Here is a 21022-nt window from a genome sequence, read left to right as displayed (position 1 = left end):
TCCTGCAGAAGCTATTAGTGTGTAAAAAAAAAAGAAAAAGAAAAAGAAAAATTAAACAGGGCCTGAAGTCATTTTCTTTCATGCAGATGTGAATACATTTTCACTTTGTTATAATAAGTGGTATAGAATATGAACAGTCATGATTCAGTGAAATCTCCCCAAAAAAAAAAAGTGAGAACATTTTTTGTTCTTTATAAAGACCACAATGAAAATAAAAGTATACGTGCTGCAGCATTCACAGAACTCTGATCATGACCTTCCCATTTCATGTATTTAATTTGCCTGTCACCACTTTTTCCATGTTGCCCCATATGATTGTTTCACTTCCTTTGCAGAAACTCTAGTTCCTTTGCTTTCCCTCTCAATTAATAATTGTCAATTCTTTAGATAGTAGCTTTTCAATAGAACTGTTATCCTTTTTCTTATATTATTGTTTTACATGTCAAAAGTTTTATGTGACATTATATAGAGAAAGAAAGCAAACAAAAAAAAGCAATCAGAGCTTTTTCCCTGAATATTGCATAGCTTAAAAACTAAGGGCTAAATCTTTAAGTCAGTAATTCCATTAAGTGAAAAAATGCTGATTTATATATCGTAGGAGTCTCGGTTTATGTGTCAAATGATACCTGTGTTTTAAAATGAAGAAATTAAGTGAAAGAACAGCAAAGCAAGTGAGTTGAAGTGGCTGCATAAGGTAAACTAAACATTTATCTGTAGTTTCTAAAGTCTGTCGTGTGCAAGCTCTTGCTTTTGGTGTAAAGGGTATTTTTTGGTTGGTTGCTTTGGGTTTTTTGGTGCATTATTTGGAGGCTTGGTTCTTTTTTCAGCCAGCAGTTTACACCTGCAGCCCTGAAGGCCATGTGTATCCTGAGCTGCATGGCAGGGAAAGGGAGGTGATTGTCCTCCTCTAGGTTAAAAATGAACCAATACAAAAACTAACATTGTGTATTATTTACTACAGTTTTAAGGCAATTAGAAAAACTACCACAAAAGTAGTATTAGAACTCACAAGAAAGTGTATTTGGAGAGAATTCAACTTTACCTAGAAAGCTTCTGAGTAGGTTGAAATTAAAGGAGGTAAAAAGTTCAGGCAGAATAAGAACTTAGACATAAAGCTTTATTTCTGATGTATTTTAAAATAATTGTGAGGCTTTTACCAAGAAAATGTTTTCCATCACTACATACTTATTATCTCATTGTTATCAACTCAATTATCTATGTACAGTGATTTGAAATGAAGGGTACACTGTAGGAACAAAGTCATTAAAGTTTTTAAAATACCAAAAAAAAAAATCAATTTTACATAATATAAGGAGCAGCAGTCCTTACTGTAAAACTTCTATCAAATATAAAAGCACAAATAAAATTGTTCCAAAATGCTGCATAACAAAATCATGAAATAACCCAAAAAGCCAGCGCTAAAACAAACAAAATAAAGGGAAAAGGGAACATGGTGTATAAAATAATGATTGCATTTGTCTTAGCAGGACTTTGGGAATAGCCTCATCCTTACCTCTCATTAGTTAAAATACAAATGAATTTTTATTGCACTAAAATAATTCAGTCTTATACAGCAACAATACCACACAGCAGAGATTTGCCAATAGAAGACATGCAGACATGCTAGTGCTGGAAAGGGTCTAGGTTAAAACTTTTGTTCACATTATTAAAACACCGTTAAGATATTAATAGAGTTTACCTTATTTTTCATGAACTTCGAGTGACTCTTGTAAACTTCTATTTGTTTGATTTCTTCTTCTCGATCCTCTGCATTCAGAACTCCATTTGTCTTTAACATCTGTATTTCATCTTCCAGGTCTCTTATATTGCGCTCAAGTGAAGCTATTTTTGTATCCTATATTATACAAAATAAGAATATTGAAAATGATATGAATCTTGTATTTAAGACATAATACAATTATTTCTGTACCTACAGAAATAACAAATAATAAAGACAGTAAAAATGGGTGGTAAAAATACAGACTGTATATGCATTGTCATAAGCCATAAGTAATTCTATTGAAATCTGTTTAAAGTAATACAGATTTTACATCTCTTTCCTCAGAAAAAAAAAAAAACAAAAAACAGTACAATCCAACATTACATTGTACTGCCTATAGAGAACACATCCTGCTCAGAATCATCTCTTCGTTCCTCCACAGCTAGGAAAGAAGGGAAAATGGAAGTCCTATAATTTGTACTTGCATATGGATGACATATCTTCTTTATACTCCTAACCACTTGGGCCCGGCCATAATTCCAAGCTCTTAATCACCAAGGCTGAGTTTAGCATAGAGAAGCTTGTCCATCAGAACTGGAGGAAGATAGGACACTTGATTATGTGTGATGGCCTAAGGCAATGTGCAAAATTCATCAGGGTTTGTACTTCTGCCTGCTGTCATAGGGAAGAAAAGTTGTTTTCTCACATAGTTTTCCTCCGCCACATCACCAAGAGGAGATTTAGCACTTTTTATTATAAGTCTCAAAAATAAATAAACCCAAAAAAAACACGACCACTAAAAAGTTCTGTATCACAGACAATAGTTGCCATATGTGCCAGCACAGCAATGACAGCATCCAGTGATTTTGTTGATGTTGTTGCCAGTCATTTGGAAATTGAATAAATCTCTTCAGTGAGAGTCAGAAACATATATATATATTAATAGAAAAGAGGGAAAAAAATTAAATGATTCCTCCAACCGGGAGAACTATCAATTAGGACCAATATGGGACTTCCAATGGTTTTAAGACAACTCGTTAATGTCTTTGTAAGGCCATTCTCTTTGAAATATCGTGGCAGAACTGTCAGAGACTCTTAACAACTAGAGAAAGGCAAATGTTGCTCTCATCTTAAGAGGAGACAAGAATTAAATTAATTGAATGACATGCACAGCTTCACTACAGACCTTGGGAAGTCTTTTGGACAATATTTTTCATCACATGTAGGTGATAATATTTTGGAACAGTCAGTATCAATCTGCCAATGGTAAATCATGCCTGACCAACCCAATTGCCTTTATAGATATGATTATTATGCTTGTCAATGAAGAAGGAATGGTGAATGTCATTCACCTCAGATCTAGCAAGACTTTGGACACAACTTCCCACAGTATTCTTGTATCCAAGTTATCTGTATGGGTGATCAACTAGCAAGGGAAAAAAACCATTCCATAGAAAACGCCAGAAAATCACTATACTATGTCTGTAGCACTTCAACACTTCTGTTCCATCACACAGTCAAAGCCACAGCAAACAAGTCTATCCTAATACAGAGTGCAAATGCAAAGAAAACAGCTTTGAAATGGATAGCAGGATATGAACTTGCTCACAGCTATACAAAATGGTCACAAAATATATGTGCATCTGAAACCTGGTAAATATAGATAGCCACTTATCATTGAGGCAAACTGATAATTCTGCAAATACAGCAGAGAAGCTGCTGGTTTGCCTATCAAACCTGAAAGTTTTCCTGTCTGCACAACTTCTGGAAAACAAGGAACGTCACAGCTCAAGGACAGCACAGGCAGCCTGGAGCTCCCATTGGTTACTGCCACAGAGGAAGCTGGGTTGGATTACAGGCTGGACAGAAAGTCACGTAGCTTTGCTTTCACTGAAAATTTTGACAGAATAGGCACATAAAAATTTCCTGATTCCACTGAATCAGCATTTTCCCACAGTAAACTTCAATTGAAATACATTCAGTCAGTTCTTGTTGTGGCACGGGGTCTGGCAAACTTTCAGGAACTGAAGTAGGAACAGATGCCATATTTCCTTCAAACCATTACGGCTTATCTGCATTAGCAGCATTCTAACAAACTAAGTTAGTCTGTTGAATCACAAAGAAGATTCCTTTGCAGCAATATTGTGAGGCAGCCTGGTATTAAGTGGTACTAACAAACATCTTCTGCGCTCCACAATTTTGCATTTTTTCAGTCAAGCCCCCTAAATCTCTGTTGGTAAGACTATTCATTTCTTCCAACAGTAACTGATACTTCATCTGCTTTATTAAACAGTGTCACAGACAGTCTGCAAGAGAGGGTCGGGCTTTATCTATCCTTGGCCGAACAGAATTCCATCTTTCTGGAAGACAAAGCTCAACTGGTTTCTGTCCTGATGCTAACAAAGAAAACCACATTTCACAAGACAAAGGAGGGTGCCACTACAAATGAGTTTCCATTGAGTAATGCTTCAACTTCACTTATAAATTCAATCCAATTGTTACTCGTACATAATTTCAAATAGCAGATACATTTAATAAACTCTGCCTGTAATACTTGTAGGGCATTCTAGAAGGAATCTGCAGCAAATAAATGAAAAATCACCTTTACTAGAGCTTGCAAATAAATGCCCATACGCACAAACTCTATATTCAACTAGAACTTGCAAATAAATGCCCATATGCATAAACTCTATATTCAACTAGCCTTACTATAAACTTTTTCAAACTAATATGGAGAATACTGAGGTTTATTTTCAAAGACAAAGGAAAGTGAAAGCTCATGCAGTCTTAAGAATAGGAGTATATTGCACTGCAAATACATAACACACTTTTTCAGAACCAAATCCATACCTGAAATATCACAGCTGGATCAATACATAAAAGTGGCTCTTTCTGCAATTAAGGTAAACCATAAATATTTTGAATTACAGTTTACTATTTTTAAAGACTTCAGCTCATGTTGCTAGATTATATAAATTTCATAATAGTCAATACTCTGCAGTTGCACTTCATGCCTTATCAGTAGTCATCTTATTTCTGATTTGCTCTCTCAGAATCACTGGTATATGCGTGCAAATATATGAAAAAGATATTCAAATTTTGACCTGATTCAGGTGTTCAGAAATACTTCCAAGAAGAATGAACTAATGAAAAATGTTTCCCTTCACTCTTTTTGACTGGTAAACAATTTTGAATAGTAAAAAATTTGGATATGAATCATAATAAAAAATCCCAGTGATCTGCCATCTGCCTACAAATAAAATACAAGGAACTATGCATGAGTGAAATGCCAATTCAAGGAATACATTTCAATACACCAGATTTGTTTTATGCTTTAGCAAACAAAGACAAGGCATGAGAAAAAAATATGCTATTTGATCATGCATATCTGTAGTTACAAAGCCACGTGCAACAGTTATAAAGAAAAAGCCTTTGCCTGGCTTTCTGTGCAACACAAGTAATAAAATCACGTGAATGCTGTTAAATATTTATTTGCATCTTATGTTAGTGTATATTTGCTATCTCTAGCCTCCACATGCTGCCTGGAGAGGCCTCTTTTTTGTATAAAAGATATCTCATGTAGGTATACAGACTACAGTTTGGTCTGTCTGCAGGGCTCTGGCTCTATACTTAACTAAACTGAAGTTATTCATTATAATACAACCAATCATCACTTTAAACATTCTGGTGGCTCCTATCTGAACACTTCCCTGATTATCAACACCTTATTTTTTTAACCTACAAACACTAAAAGAAAACGCATCCTTTCAGTAGTCGTGGTGCCTGCGCCAAATGTAACTGAACTCTGCCTATGCTACATATTAAGCTCTTAGAGATGGAGGCAAGGTAGAATTTGCCCTTCGTATTTTATAGAACACTTGTATAAAATACAACAAATATAACTTATTATCTAACAGTGGCTCAACTTAAAGTTCTATTACATATTTTAACCGACTATTATCCTCTGTGCTTTATAAACAACTAAACCAGGTCTTTTTTACATGCCTAATTGTCAGTAAAAATTCCTGTACTATAATTCCTATTTCATGTCATCTGTACACCACAAGCAATATATCCAGAACTGTAGGCAACTGTTCAATAACTACTTGTGTAAGAGAAGTCTACACTTTACAATATAGGAACTGACTAACCTAACACCAAGCTCCACAGCTATGAGTTATTTATATGAAAAGTATTCTTTAAAAGTTCTCATAGCAGCTGTTGGCATCTATGGTGCTGAAGAAGTGGAGGGATCATGATTTCCAACCCCTCGGGGTCACAGAACTAGAGCCAGGACACATTCTGTGCTACCTTTAAGTTGCCTACCTCCTTTTCCTTGCTCTCTACCTTAGTTACAAATCGCCTAAGAAACTCATTTTGGAACAGATGAGAATAATTCACTGACTTTATGGTCTTTATAACATTATAGTGAGGAAAACCAGTCAGAATGCCTTTCCTAATTCATTCTGATTCAATACAACACTGTATATCAATTACAACACTCAAACTTCCCTGCTTGGTCTCTCTGCACAGGGCAGCATACAGCCATGTTTGGCTATATTAGAGGGTAAGCATCTCCCTCCTTCTACACTCGACGCTGAAGGGAAATCATTGCTTCAGTGCTTGATCATTTAAAACAAATGTTTAGCTTCTTTGTTTTTGTGGGGATTTTTTCCAAAACAAATGTTGTCTGGATTAAAACAATTGAAATTAACTTGCAAGCTTTCCAAAGCTGGAATATGTAATGAAAACTGAGTTTTAGACATGTGAATTTCAACATACTACATGTGTTCTCTTTTCAATATTAGGCCTATTTTAGACCAGGGCAACCCCAAAGATAAGTATAGTCATAGGAAAAGAAAGACTCATGTGCGTCAGAGCCCAGAAGCAGCTCTGCATCATGTCTACAACCTCATTCCTGGCAATTATTACATTATTACAAAGATCAGATTTTATAAAACAGAAGATCACAGCACTCTAAACTCTCCTGAGACACAAATAGAAAAGACAGTCTTCATGAACAAGCGCTGGCAGAGTAGTTCTAACTATATCATTATATTGTTATATTGCGTATATGTCCCCATCCTGGCCCCTATTTCCTCATCCTTTACAAAGAATTTTTGTACACAAAGCAGAATTGCAAATTATTTTGAAAACATAAATGCTACACTGTTGATAATCCACATGGAAGACCATAAACTATTCTAATCCCTCTATCTCAATATCCCAAAAGTTTTAAATTTGTAAAATTGAAAAATAATAGCAAGAAACTGGTTTCTCAGCCAGCTTCTTAATTTCACATATACATAAGATAACAAGATTTTGCAAAAACACACATTCTAAATTTCATACAGACTTCTTAACTGGAATAAACAATGAAGGTCCAAGGGAAATACACAAAAAATATGGAATACCAAAATTGATGCACCTTCTCCACTATTCATATAATCCAAGCTAATTGGATTATTTAAAAAGCAGATACAGCATTTAGAAAGTACTGCTGCTGTTATTACTGTGTGTTTACTGCAATGTCCAGACATGCTGAACTCATTTGCTCTTAACAGAATTCACTGGCAAAGTGAGGCCTTTAATTTGCACTCCCTTTTAAGAAGACTGAAATGAAAGACCAACATTAGTGTGTTTCAGACAGCACTGCCAACTCACAGATTATCTTGTGTATGGTATTTTTCTTCAAGACAGATTCCAGATTCAGGGAATTATGTGAAAATATCAGTTTTCCCATTTCAAATAAGCTTTTTTTTTTTTCTCTTTCTTTATTGTAGGGATAAAAGACAAAACATTTCAGTAATATTATACATCAAAAAGAGGAAACTGTGCTTATGACTAAGATAGTTGTTTCATCACATTTTGTTGCATCACTCTGCTGACGAAATTAATACTTTCCTTAGGTTGGATGTAAAACAGTGAGTAAATAACAATCATCAGTAACTATTATCAGCCCTCCTGAAACTATGTATTTTTTTGGGGGGGGGAAGGGGCTGGTTAGTCTTGTTTTGTTGTTGTTGGGCTGGGAGGAATATTGTTCGCTTTGTTTTGCTTTGCATTTTGATGTTGAATTTTGAGTCTTTTAAAAAGGAATATTCATTTATCCTTACTCAAAACAATGCCGTGCCTGTTTTTTAACCAGGTCTTAGCAAGAAAACAAAATAAAGACAGTGGATTCTCAGCATTCATTTTAAACATTTCAGTAAGTTGTAGAGAGCCAAGAAATTTGTAGAATGAGGAATTGTCAGTCTGATTATAAAAATAAAATAAAACTTATAAGAGAAGTTTACTGACAAACAAAAAGTTGAGTTAATATCTGATATACACGGCTAACCACCAACCAATACTTCTACTCTGACTCGGCTGTAGATAGCACTGTCAGTTCTGGCAAATCACAAATACAGTTTTCCAAAGACAATACTTATTTAATGCAGGGACATGAACAATGTCCAATTCAACACCAAACACTCAGTAAATTATCAGCACAGATAACAATAACTTCCATTTTTAATGCCATCACATAGAATTCTGCAATCCTTGTGGCTGAAGTGTGTCTTCATTTACAGAGATTTCTCACTACGATTTCACAGATTTTCACGATGCTTAAAAATGCTATTTTTGTTCCAAAACCAAGCACACATTAAAGACAAATGCCATAACTCTGAATGCTGTGCCACTTCAGTTTTACTGCTGAACATGACTTATAGTATATTTCTCGGGTCAGCAGGGTCTGGCTGTCCTGGCTCTACTTCCATCCTGCTGCTTCTTCACCCCAATCCACTTGCTGGTGGGAGAAGAGTGAGAAACAGAAAGCCCTGATGCTGTGCTAGAATATCTCAGCAATAACTAAAACATCAGGGTGTTATCAACACTATTTTGATCACAAATCTGAAAGAGCACCTTGCAGGCTGCTGCAAGGAAAATTAACTCCATTCCAGCCAGAGACAGTACATGAGTTTAAGCTACAAAAAATAATGCAAAGGAAAACATGCAAACACTATACCTTCATTTCAATAACTGTTTGAAGAGCCTTCGTCTTTGCTGGCTCAGGCTGAAGTTGAGTTCTTCTATGTAATTCCTGTGGAGGAACACGATAGAAATAAGCCTGACGACTCATCTTTCCATTATATTAATCACTTGTGAATGTATTGCAGCAAAACAAAAGTCTGATGGTCAGAGCATGCAACTCCAAATGCTACAGGTGCTTCCCTTTCTATAATCCTTCTAGCATCACTGCAGTTCCTATCTTATATTACAGTCAACTCTGCTGGCACATGCGCTATTACTGAAACCCCTATCAATAATTAACATCAACTGTGACAAAGCCAGCAAGTAATTTCTCAGTCCAAGTACAATACTGCTGTTTCTGCCCAGATATCAAAATTTAATCCACTCAGTTGTGCTACTAAATCAAATGCTTTCAGGAGTCACTCAGAATCTGTTGCTATTCTTCTCTTTTGGTTTGTCTACTAATACCTGAAATAAGTCATTTAAAGACATTATATTTAAATTTGACATTTAAAAGATAGTAATTATATAGTGGGTTGATGCAACACCCTCGAGTGCAGCTATTACATTTTGGTTTTCTCATTTTCACTTATTCTTTATGCATCTTACACCACATATAAGAGGAAAATAGATTTTAATTGTTACAAAAAGCATACAATTAACAGAGTTAATTTCTACTGGTCTTCACAAAAAGTGAGGGCAAAGCTGGCATCATTCAGTCTTACAAAACATAGGAGGTGTATCGTTGTTCAAGGTATCTCGGTTAAAAGTTTGCATATCGACACAGAACAATGCAGAGTTGTCCTGAAATGTCGTACTTTAAGAATCTATACCTCTCACGCAAACTGAGCAGTTAATAAGAAAGTAGCAGTGAAACAGGACAGATTTAGCCATGCACAGGTCACCTCTAATGGACAAAGCTACCAAGGCAGGTATCATTTTCACCTTGTTCTTCCTGCACAGCAGTGCTATCTATGCACGCACTAATTTCATGACCATGATCTGCATGTTTAAGCCTGGTAGCTGGGCTCATTCACTGCAAATACAGCTAAGCTCATCCCAGAATCTGAGCTATTATGTCTTCCAAACCTTGCTTCTTCCAGATCCTCCTCATAAATTCAGACAGAAAAAAAAAAAAATAGAAAAAAAAAAAAAAAAAAGACATGTAATGATCCTAATTCTCTTTACCATCACACACTGCAAACATTCAGTGTTTTTACAGTAGCTAACAGTGATAACTTAGTCAATGACTAAACGTCTTGGAATCCCCAGAAATATAAATCCTCTTCCAAAGAAGAGAGAGAGTTGGATATATTCTGTGTTGCCTATTCTATTTTGCTCATTCTCCATAGATTTCGTGGAAGGGATATACAAAAACTTAATGTTTAGACAAACACCTAAAATAGATTCCAACCTGAAACAGCCTATTGCTTAAAACTGCTAAAACACAGCACTGTCTGCAGGAGTTGAATTAGGTGCAAGTGTCATAATGCATACCTTTATTATAGTAAGTCTGCAGGCTTGAGATGTTTTTGTAGTATTACATATATTACCTTCAGTAATAAATATATGCATATTATTTCTAACATGAGAGCAGTAAATTTCTGTTATTGCACTGGTCATTTAAGAAAGCATATCTGAATGGTGTGTTCACCTTGTTTTTTGTATTTAAAACTAATTCTCCACATTTTAAATAGAAAAATCTTTGAAAGTCACCTTTCCAAAGGGAGTCTTCCAATCACCACCCCCTGGTTATCTCAGATGAAATAAGTACCCTATGCATAATGTTCAAGAAAAAAAAATATGAGTATGTCATGGATTTGTCATAAGAGCCTCCTACAAAAGTCATGGAAAAAATAGCTGGCCAGTCATACCATTATCTGATCAGCAAAAATTACAGCTAATTTTAAGATCAGACTTTGCTCCCCAAGGCCACATAAACTGAGCTGGAATTCTAACAGGATTCCATACATTACCCAGGGAGACAAACCAGAGTTTCCACCCCCTAAGCCAAAGACGAATAGACTGCCAACGATGAGTATCCCTAGATGTCTATCATAGCATGAAGCCTTGCCTCATAATACGTTTCCTGTTTGCTTTATGAATCAATCTGATTCTGGCTGATTTAAAAGCTTTTCTTTCCTATCCCTAATGGTAAAATGATGCAGACGAAGATTCTGGAAAAGATCAGAATATTGCTCCCACTTTATTATTTTGTGGGGGTTTTCTTCCAATCAGTTTCAAATGTATGCAGACTCCCACCAGGCTCAGTTCCTGAATTTATGTTATTCTGCGTATGCTTCTTCTTTTGGGGTACTGATTTGGGTATATACTTTTGGGGTACTGATTCAGACATACTACCACTTTATGACTATGATAACTTATACTGATCTTTTTACTGTCCGAGGTCATCTGAACGGTTTCAAATTTCAAACCAGATTTTTATCCATTACATCATTGTTGGAATGGTACTGCCCTATCTTTTACATTTCTTTTAATAAAAATCCTGCAGAGCCCGATGAGACTCTAGAGGTGATGGTTAATTTTTTTTGTTTTGGTTTGTTTTTAGAAAACAACAACAAAAACAGAAAAACAAATCCACACAAACTGAAAAAAAAAAAAAAAAAAGACACCCACACAGGCATTCAATCACATGGAGTTCTTGCCACTTATATCCATGATGAAATACTTTTGCCATCAATTCTGTAACCATCAAGGTCTAAACCACTAATATCTCAGAGGTATACTCATTTCTGAAATTACACTTTCATTACAGCCCCTGACAATTGTTTCACTGCAATTGCTAGTATGTCTGAGTAACCAGTTCTTATATGCACATTAATTATAATTCTGCATAATGAGATGCCCACACCACATAATCAGCTCTGGGATTTTGTAATGGTGGTTATTTGTCAGGATGATCAACATACCTACAATAAATTGACAGGTAATTAGATCTTCACATTCTCTAATATTCTTAATTTTAGACCAAAAAAAATGTCTTAAATCAAGACTGGCTGTTGCTTTCCCCTTTCACATGTCTCTGAAATGTTACAGTAGTATTTCACTTGGTTTCAAGAAACTTCAGCACACAGTTTTACTACTACTTTAAACATTAAAAACAAAAACAAACAAACAAACAAACAAAAAACCACCAAAAAAAAAAAACACCAAAAAGAGGCAGTTCATGTTAGAAACTTCCTTGGAAACAGATGTAAGAAGAGTTCTGTTCCCTTCTTGAGAAACTGACAACAATACCTTGTAAGATTTTCTCATTACCATCAACCATTCAACACCTACACTACACAGTATCAGATTTATTAACATAATACTAATTTTAAGCCGAAACAAAACTGCCTTTTTATTCCAGCTTTGCTGTATGACATTTCATCATTTGGCTGGAGGAAAGCCAAGATGCTACAACCTGATCTTCCTTTCATTCTGTCTCTGGTTTATTTTATTATGGTTGCTAAGACATCAATGAGTCTGTTGTCCTGAATAGATGAGAGTGAACGGAAAGTCTTAAAATGTTAGCTCAACACTGTTGGTGCAGTACAACATTTTGCCTTGTATTTACATAAAACAGCCTCAAATAGCATAACACAGAGTGTTAAAATGAAGAAGAACTTTTGTAGACAAAGAGGAAGTTCAGGGATGTCATCCAACCCATGAAACAGTCAGTGAGTGCTTGCATTCCAAGCAGTAGTCTTTTACTGATTAAAGAACAGAAAGAAAATGGAACAGTAAAACAAATCATACTTAATTAGAACACTACAAAAATGTTTGGGGTTTTTTTTGTTGGGTTTTTTTTTTTTTTTGGTTTTGTAGTTTTTTCAGGGTTTTGTTTTTGTTTTATAGTGATCATATATCCACTTATTCTTGAACTCATGCATAAAACAAGGACTTACAACATGTTCTACCAGTGTGCCTAAAGACAGACTCCAAGGGAAAACAGTATGAGATTTAGAAACTCAGATGTTGACTCGTATGTAAGTAACCACGCATGCTGTCATAAGAGAAGAGTGTCCTCTGGAAAGAGACTACATAGAAAAGGTTTCAAGCAAAAAAGTAATTTGTGTATGAAGTTTGAAATGCACGAGGGATAATTTCGTTTGTAATTGAAAGCACACAGAATGTTTCCTGAAATGAAAATTTCTGTTTTCACCAGAAATTTTGACTGTTACTTCCTTTGTAGAATGAACAAAATATCTAGAAGATCCTGTCTTTTGGTGGTTTGGGTTATTTTTGCCCAAGATTAGTATTTTTTTTCTCTCTTACCAAAATAGTTTCTCAAAACATAAAGACTATTATTGCTTCACAAATATATTCAAAGAAAGAAACGTTTTGATAGTTTTCTCTATTCATATGTATTAGACAGTTATAATCAGAAAATAAATTTCAAATCATCACTTACACGATGCAGATAAGCACAGGGAACATCCTAACAAGAACACTTCCTCTACATTTTAAGGCATATACAAAGTTTAAAACTGTGTGGAAAACCACATTGAACAAGCTAAAATGCAAGATATACAATTCACCTTTTTTGTATAAATCAATTTTATTCATTTTTTATTGTTAAAACTTCAATTCTTTTCAGAGTAGCACTGTAAACAGTCTGTGCTGACCAAGGAAGAGTGTTGGCATACACTCTGCCATGTTGCAATAATGCTTTAGATTGATTGCCATGGGACTTTTTTTTAATATTCAAAAGTGTATTTTCATAAGAGCATCTAATAATATCTACTAAAATTATTATTAATGGATACACTGCTTTGTAATCATTGTTCTAACCTACCCTCTAGTGTATCCCTTACTGTCTTTTTTTTTCCCATTTACATTGGCTCGGTGAAATCACAAGCTATAGTAATTTATGGGTTTGATTTTTGGTTCCCTAATTCTCCAGGAAGTGCTTTCCTAAATATGAGTGGGTTTTACTTACATGCATTTAAAATTACTGCTGGTATAAGCTATTTAGTATTTAAACATCAGGCCCTAATCCGCAAAGCTAACAAACATCAGAGTTAATAATACTTCAAATGTATTCCAAAGAGCTTCTTGGCTCTTTGGAATAGTATTTTAATGCTATGTTTTGTGGTAATATTTGAACCTTCTTCAGAACTGGAATTATGCAACTTCAATCATGACCAGGGTTCTGAATTCTGCATAAGAGATGGATCACCTTTACAGTCTTTGAGATGTAAGTGCAATTCAGTATTCCACTCAAATTATTCTCCCCACTAAAGATACTCTCTCATTTCTAAATATCTGACTTACTCTGTTCTTCAAATACTTCAGTTATTATAAAAGGTCTTGAGTTTCCCATGTGAGAAGAAAGGAAGCAACTGGATGCCTTTAAAGGCCAGTATTATTTTCTAATGGTTTTGGTAACAAGCAACAAGTATGTGACAATTGGAAGAAAATTAATTTAAGTCTGAAATTGAATAGTTAATCATAAATGTAAACATAGATAATTAAGATTATTTCTGTACTTTATGTTAACTCTGCACAATCAAGCACTCCAGTGCTTACTACAATGTGATTTATCCTTTTTCACACTCATTATCTTTTATTTAGATTTTAGTATCTCCAGCATGGGAAGCTACTGTTGTCATATTACATAATCATTAAAAAAAATAGATCTGTATTTTAAAACTTAATTATAAATATAGTTCTCACATTGTCATCCAATGGAATATCAAAGCTTTCAAAAAATTTCAAAATTATCTCCTTTACATATTCAGGAAACTATCATCTGCACATTCCCAAGCAGTTAATATATGTGAAGATAAAATAAACACCAAAAAATATATTATCTACACACTAAAATCTATAGCAGTCAGTCTTTGCATGACATGTAAACATGAATATTCTTTGATCAGCTTTCTCCACTAAATAAAATTTCCATGTGCAACATAATACTTTGAAATAAACAACTGTACTTACTTGTATGGGTAACATAGTAGTAAAATGAACCATTGATTGATCAAATTTCTATACAGTTTACAGGTTATGGAAGTATATTGCAGAGAGTAACATGAGAGCATTAACATAATTCTGCATAAGAGATGGATCACATTTCTTACAATTTCAGCACTTTTATTTTTCTGTTTTGTTTTGTTGTTAGGAAGAAAAATCTCATAAGCAACACTGAACATTCTAAAACTATCTTCAAAACCCTTAGAACTCTAAAGCCATCTACAAACATTCTACTCAAATTTATATTCTGTTAAGAGCCACAACGTATCACCACAGGCCTGGGTTTCAGTTGGAATAATGTAAAATAGAGCTAACTTTATCTAAGAATACTGAAGCAAAGGAAACATCATCAGTGTCACCTACAAAAATTACTCATCACGAGACTTTACTTAGCACTTGTATGTCATCTATACTGCGTGTCCACAATTCTTAGAGTAAACCATTCCAGCTATGCAGTAAACAAACTGTACAAATCATTATTATCCAGCTGAATGCTTATCATTCCTTGAAATCTGTCAAGAGTTTGTGAACTTTAATGTTCACATACAAAAGAGAAAATCCACTTAGCACCTACTCCAATTCTTTCTCCATCGCCTGGGAAACTTGCTCCAAGCTCTGTTGCTTGGTAACTTGAAATCATCTGTTCAAGTTTCCTCTTTCATTTCTACATTTTTATCTTAATTAAAAAAAAACAACAACACCCCAGAACTGAAAAATGTCCTGTCCTTATTTTACTCTTTCCTTTTTTTTCTTTTTTTTTTTTTTTTTTTAAGCAACTTCAGGGGCAAAATAAACAGTAGGACACCACTTTCTTACACAGTTCAAACAATCATTTTTGTAGTATATGCTTAACATGAATATGCATAGCCCAGGGGCTAAGGGACAGATTACAAACTACTCTGCTGAGCATCAGCGCACATATATCATTGATACATAAATACCATAAATATCTAAGGTTTAGTTTCCTTTATAAAGATGTGAATCAGAAGATTCTCCACAGAAACTGCAGAGATTATCTGTTTTGATTAAAATCAGACCCTAAAGGAGAGTTTTCAGAACCTCAGGAATTCATGTGATGATGTAAATTGCGTATGACTGGAAAATTTACATGATGATGTAGGATATGGAACACACTGCCATATGAAGTTACATTATGTACTGGGGAAAAAAAGCAGACTATGTAACAATCAGAAGCTGCAGCAAACATGAACAAAAGTTACTTAATATTTTCCATTTTATACTTATTATTAGGCACTGAAATTACCTCAGAGAAAAAATATAGGATTTTGTAATCTTAGGTGTCGGGTTTAAGGAAGGGCTGAAAACAGGTAAACCAATAAAAATGTTTTAATATACTGAGAAAAAATTACATTATATATATTTTATATATTTTTATATATATATAGGTATAGACTGTTCCATGTCTATACCTATAGTTAGTGCTATTTTAAACTGTTATCTTTATTTCTAAATAAAGGCAGAGCCATCTCACAGCTTTCAGAGATCTCAGTCCTTCTTTCTGCAAGAAGAAAAGAAGTCCTTTCTGCAAGAAGGACTGAGAGTTTTCTGCCATTCCCAGGCCTCCTTTCTTCCTACAATCTCATTTTCTCTCATTGCCAATCCAGCAGGGATCTCAGTTCATATCCTAGAAGCAGCAGCTTCCCCTTCCTGCCCGTTCTTTCTTTCTAGAAACCCCATTCATCTTCCTGTTCCTCTCAGGCTTTGGGAAGAAACACTGAGCTGAACAATAGAAGGAAACATTCCTTTTTTAGGGGTGCAGAGATCAGAGGCAGAAATCAGTCACAGGAAGGGAGCCACTCACCAGACATTCTAAGCCCTAGCCTGTGCAGACGGGGAGATGAGAAGACTGTGGTTCAGAGCAGACAAGTCACAGTTTCTCAGCACAGACAAAGGGAGAGAGATTGCCACCAAGGCAGCTGTCTGCTCTGCCCACCGCTTGAGCATCTAGACTGAATAGACTGCTGTTAACTAGGTTTGCAGTATTTGTGATTCACAATGGAATCCCATCATTCACGCATTTGAACATAACCACTCACTTTTTCTTTTACACTTTGGTAACACTTTCATTTTTAAAAATCTTTATCCACTATTACATACAGTTAAAGACTTGCAAATGAAGGCGGAAGACAACATAAGCAAAATGCCACAACTTAAACTATTATTTGGACACAGTACAATAATGATTTGTTGAATTTCTTTTTCTAAAAGGTGCATGTGGAAATCATAAGAGATTGTCAACTTAGCAGCTATACACCAGTCAAGTCATTATCACAGTTTCTACAGAAATTATAATTTAGCTCCCTATTCCAACTTGCTGACTTGTACAAAGGAAGATGGCTTGCATAGAGTCTTACAGACACAAAGATATCTTCCATGTGAAGCTTAGAAAAAGCAGCTATTAATTTGGAGTGTGAACATTTTTAACAGTCAGATGTAGCAAACTTTCTGCAACAGGAAGTAAACCAAAACAATTTAGATAACCCCAATCCACTTCCCACTTGCCCCCTGCATGAAGAGATACGCCAGCCTGCACACTGCTACCGCTTTCCCATGGACCTCATCATCACTGGTCATACAACCAAAATACATCTATTTCATGGGTAAAAGTTATGACATATCATTATTATTAGCTATGTCATTGATGAGCAGAGATTTATGGAAGAGAAATATAATTCTCAGCACAGAAGAATCATCTGTTCAGTTTGTCTTAACCAATAAAACTGTTTCTCCAACATATATCTAAAACAAAAAGCATGTTGAGTACAACTACCTAGAATTCCTCCTCAGAACACTTCCTTTCCTTTACAAGTAAGCCAAATAAATACATAAATGAGAAGGGACATATACAACACATCCGACTACAAACAACATAGCTGGTAACATTTCCACATTCTAATTACATGAACAAAGTTGATTTTATGCAAATGTGAAACTATCACCTGTCTAACAAGCAAGTTTACATGATCACAAGTTAGCAGAAGAATCTACAGTGCTAACACAGGGACAGGCATTTGTGTAGTTTGAGTTTGAGACCCTCCACCTTACTTCTATCACTAGTTTCAATGCATACTAACTGATTGAACAAATCGGTTCCTTAAACTAGGCATAAATATTATTCATATATGTTCTGAATTTTTTAATTTGCTATTACTGTGCATTTGTGAGCTGGCACTGAATATGGAATAAGTGATAGGAGTCACTAAATAAGAAGAAAAAGAAAAAAAAAAGAAAAGAAATGCTAGTAACTTTCCTAGCAACTTCATAAATTGATAGATTTACTATTATCCAAGCACTGCTGATACCAGGTAACACCGTTTATGCATAATAATTGATTTTGCAAGAGTTATAAATGGTTGAAGGTTAAAAACTATAGGATGTAGGTTAGAAATACAAGGAGAAGAAAAACTATGTAGGGTAAGAAATTGAGACATAAAAATTTACCTGGTGGAAATGTGCCAACTGCATAACTCTGATGACATATTACAGAAACAATTTATTTTGTAGTTCACTTGGTTCCATTCCTTCATGGTTAAATACTATCCAGATATTTACAGCTCTCCATGGACTTGTCTAGTAGAATCTAGCAGATTTTCTAGGTCCCTATGTCTTACCACATAACTTTCATTTCCAAAATCACTTCTTCACATATCCTGCCAGTTGATAGCTTTAACCTGCAAATGTCTAAAATTGTCGGCATCAAATTCAGCCTAACAGAAATCTCTTCAGTAACAGATCCATAGTCCACATCTCAGCATGCTAAATGCTTCCCCTGCATACATTATACATTTTCTATTCAGGTATTGTTTTGCGCCATTTTTCAGAAGACTGAATTTCAAGAGTAAACTGCAGTGGTCAGCAGGCCTCTGTGAACCAATGGTTTAACTATTTCCTTGTTTACATCAGTCTAAGTCAAGTGTAATACTAATCAGTGACATCATCCTAATGTAAAGTCACTGCAAATGAAATCATAAGCACGTCCATTAAGCATACTAGAACAGAAGAGGGTATCACAAGGTAACATAAACTTCCACTAAATTTCGAGGCAATAAATAAAAGATACAATATTCCTATTCTATAGCAAAACATACCAGTAACAAAATATCTGTAAAAATTAGGTCACGTATGTGTACTTACTCCATACCACATCTCCGTTAGCAAAGTTTTGGAAGAGTATATCACTTCAAGAAAATCTTAACACCAAAGATTCTTTGCATTTGTAATAAAAAACACATTTTAAAATAAAGACAAGTCTATATACGTTAATTGAAAGCTCTTTGCATTTTGGGGTGATAGTGATTTATTCAAAACAGTTTACAACATGAGAAAGTATTTATAAAGCAAAAATGATTGCAGTGTATCCTTTTCAAGAAGTCTTCTTCTCAGCTTCCTATCTTCTATGGAGGAAACCAGAAGTACACTGGATGATTTCACCACAGGTTTGACCTAAAAGAAAGAACATACAGTGCTTCAGGTTTTTTTTCTTAACAATTAGGTAAAAAAAGATTCTGTACTCATCATGCAGCATTCTAAGACACAGCTACTATATAGTTAGTATATCAAATGCGAAGAGGTACAAGTCAAGGAACCTCATCATTACCTGCCTCAATTTAGTCTTTCAGCTGGGATGACCTGTTTCTTTTTCTGACCCTTCTCTTATGGCAACACCTCCTACCAGATCACAAGTGCCTGCAAAACAAAAAGGGGAGAAAAGATCCCTAAATTGCTGTGTAGCTCGTTTCATAACCCTATTACTGAAAAAATATATTGAAAAGATAACCAGAGAAAATGAAATTGATAAAATAAATTTAATTGAAAAATTAGTAAAATAAAATGATTCTAAAATACATGCACAAAATGTTGATTCTGTGATTTTAAAAAAAATATATATATATGTAAAAAAAAAAAATTGAGACCAATGGACAAATAAGTCTTTCTCTGTAGTAAACTTACCACAGAAAAGCTTGCAGGACATCTGTAGCTGCAGATGAGCAGTACCCTGTGTTCACTGAAGAAGTGGGCCACCCTGCAGGCCCCCTTTAGTTCTTCTGCTACGCCCTGATGATCTCTGCATCTGCGGTTGCTGTATGCATGCAGAATAATCCCTCCATACAGAATAAGCACTGATTTCTGTGTTTGTTTGCTTTATTAATTAAGGACTGTTTCACTGAATGAGAAGTGATCAAATTAAAGACTTTTTTTTTTACTAAGAGAATAAAGCAGAATGAGGTTCAAAGTTACACTTAAGATGTTGGTTCCCTTTCCTACCTTCATAAATAAGTTCTGAACCTCTAAATTTCTCCTATTTTTAAGCATATTGATGCTACAAATTTAGTTTAGAGTAGAACAGCTTTCAAAATCAATCTTGAAAAGAGTCCAGATCCACTGGAATACACAGAAAATACAGGAGTTTCTACATTCAACAGGAGACTCAATTTCAGCTCCCACATCATCACCACTGCCAATAATTATCTTTCTCCTGTATCTTACAAGAAGCACGCAAACACTTCTTCACTTGCTTCACTTTTCAGAAACTTGTTCCTGTTTCCTGGAGAAGCATTAGAATTATGGACAACAGATGAAGGGCAGTCGCTTTAAACACAAAAAAAAACTGTCCTCCTCTATGAATGTTACTCTAATTTCCTCAGAGACTAAATTTATTACATCACAATGAAAATATTAGCAGAGAAAAATTAGATTATTGCTAATCCAATCTTCAAATATCCCTCTGGTAAATAGGACATTCCCATAAATGCACAACTTCTGTTAAGCTGTGCAGAAAGTTAGTGAGTTTTCACTCCAGTCATTCTGGAAAACCCTGAGCTGCCATGAAAAATGAATTTACTATTTAAGTAGAGCTTTGGAGGCTAAAATCTAATGGTATACTGAACCGTAACTTTTTTTTTTCCTTGCAAATAACATGACATTTGTGTATGTTCAATTTATCATTTGCTTACTTATGGGAGTTCTGCACTGTGAAGTTGTGTGCTTCTGTTCCAAAGTCTAGTTTTATGCTCACACTGGTAGAATTGGTGTTGAAAGCAGCACCATCGTCAAAAGCTGAATAGGAATGAAGCATCTCCAATATTTGCCACCTACTGATGAATTAATTTCTCACAAACTGCAAGAATGGTCTAAGACGTAGAGAGTAGACACCTGTATCTTTAACCATGTGCGACTGTCAGCGTGCTTGATATCAGCCAGCTGTGCTCAAAGCTAAAGTGAAAGGCAGCTTTGTAGAAGAAGCAGCCAAGAATTAAACAGTGAATTTGCTGTACTCAGGAGGGACAG

At 35.0% G+C, this 21022-nt stretch overlaps 1 protein-coding gene across 26 annotated transcripts in view; it reads right to left on the bottom strand.

The window, feature by feature from the left end:
- The window catches only part of ERC2 (ELKS/RAB6-interacting/CAST family member 2), a 360031-nt gene that overhangs the window by 280634 nt on the left and 58375 nt on the right, over positions 1 to 21022 (bottom strand). For all 26 annotated transcript variants that reach the window (XM_085516429.1, XM_085516432.1, XM_085516423.1 and 23 more), the window contains 2 exons: positions 8730 to 8804; positions 1700 to 1855 (listed from right to left, as the gene is read on the bottom strand). In XM_085516429.1, the coding sequence (XP_085372555.1) occupies positions 1700 to 1855; positions 8730 to 8804 (231 nt within the window). The remainder of the gene's footprint in view (positions 1 to 1699; positions 1856 to 8729; positions 8805 to 21022) is intronic.

Source organism: Coturnix japonica, chromosome 15 (assembly GCF_054131305.1).
Source record: "Coturnix japonica strain WE chromosome 15, WE-NBRP24, whole genome shotgun sequence".
NCBI lineage: Eukaryota > Metazoa > Chordata > Aves > Galliformes > Phasianidae > Coturnix > Coturnix japonica.
Note: the sequence above shows the minus strand (reverse complement) of the source record. Positions and strands in the feature narration are given on the sequence as shown.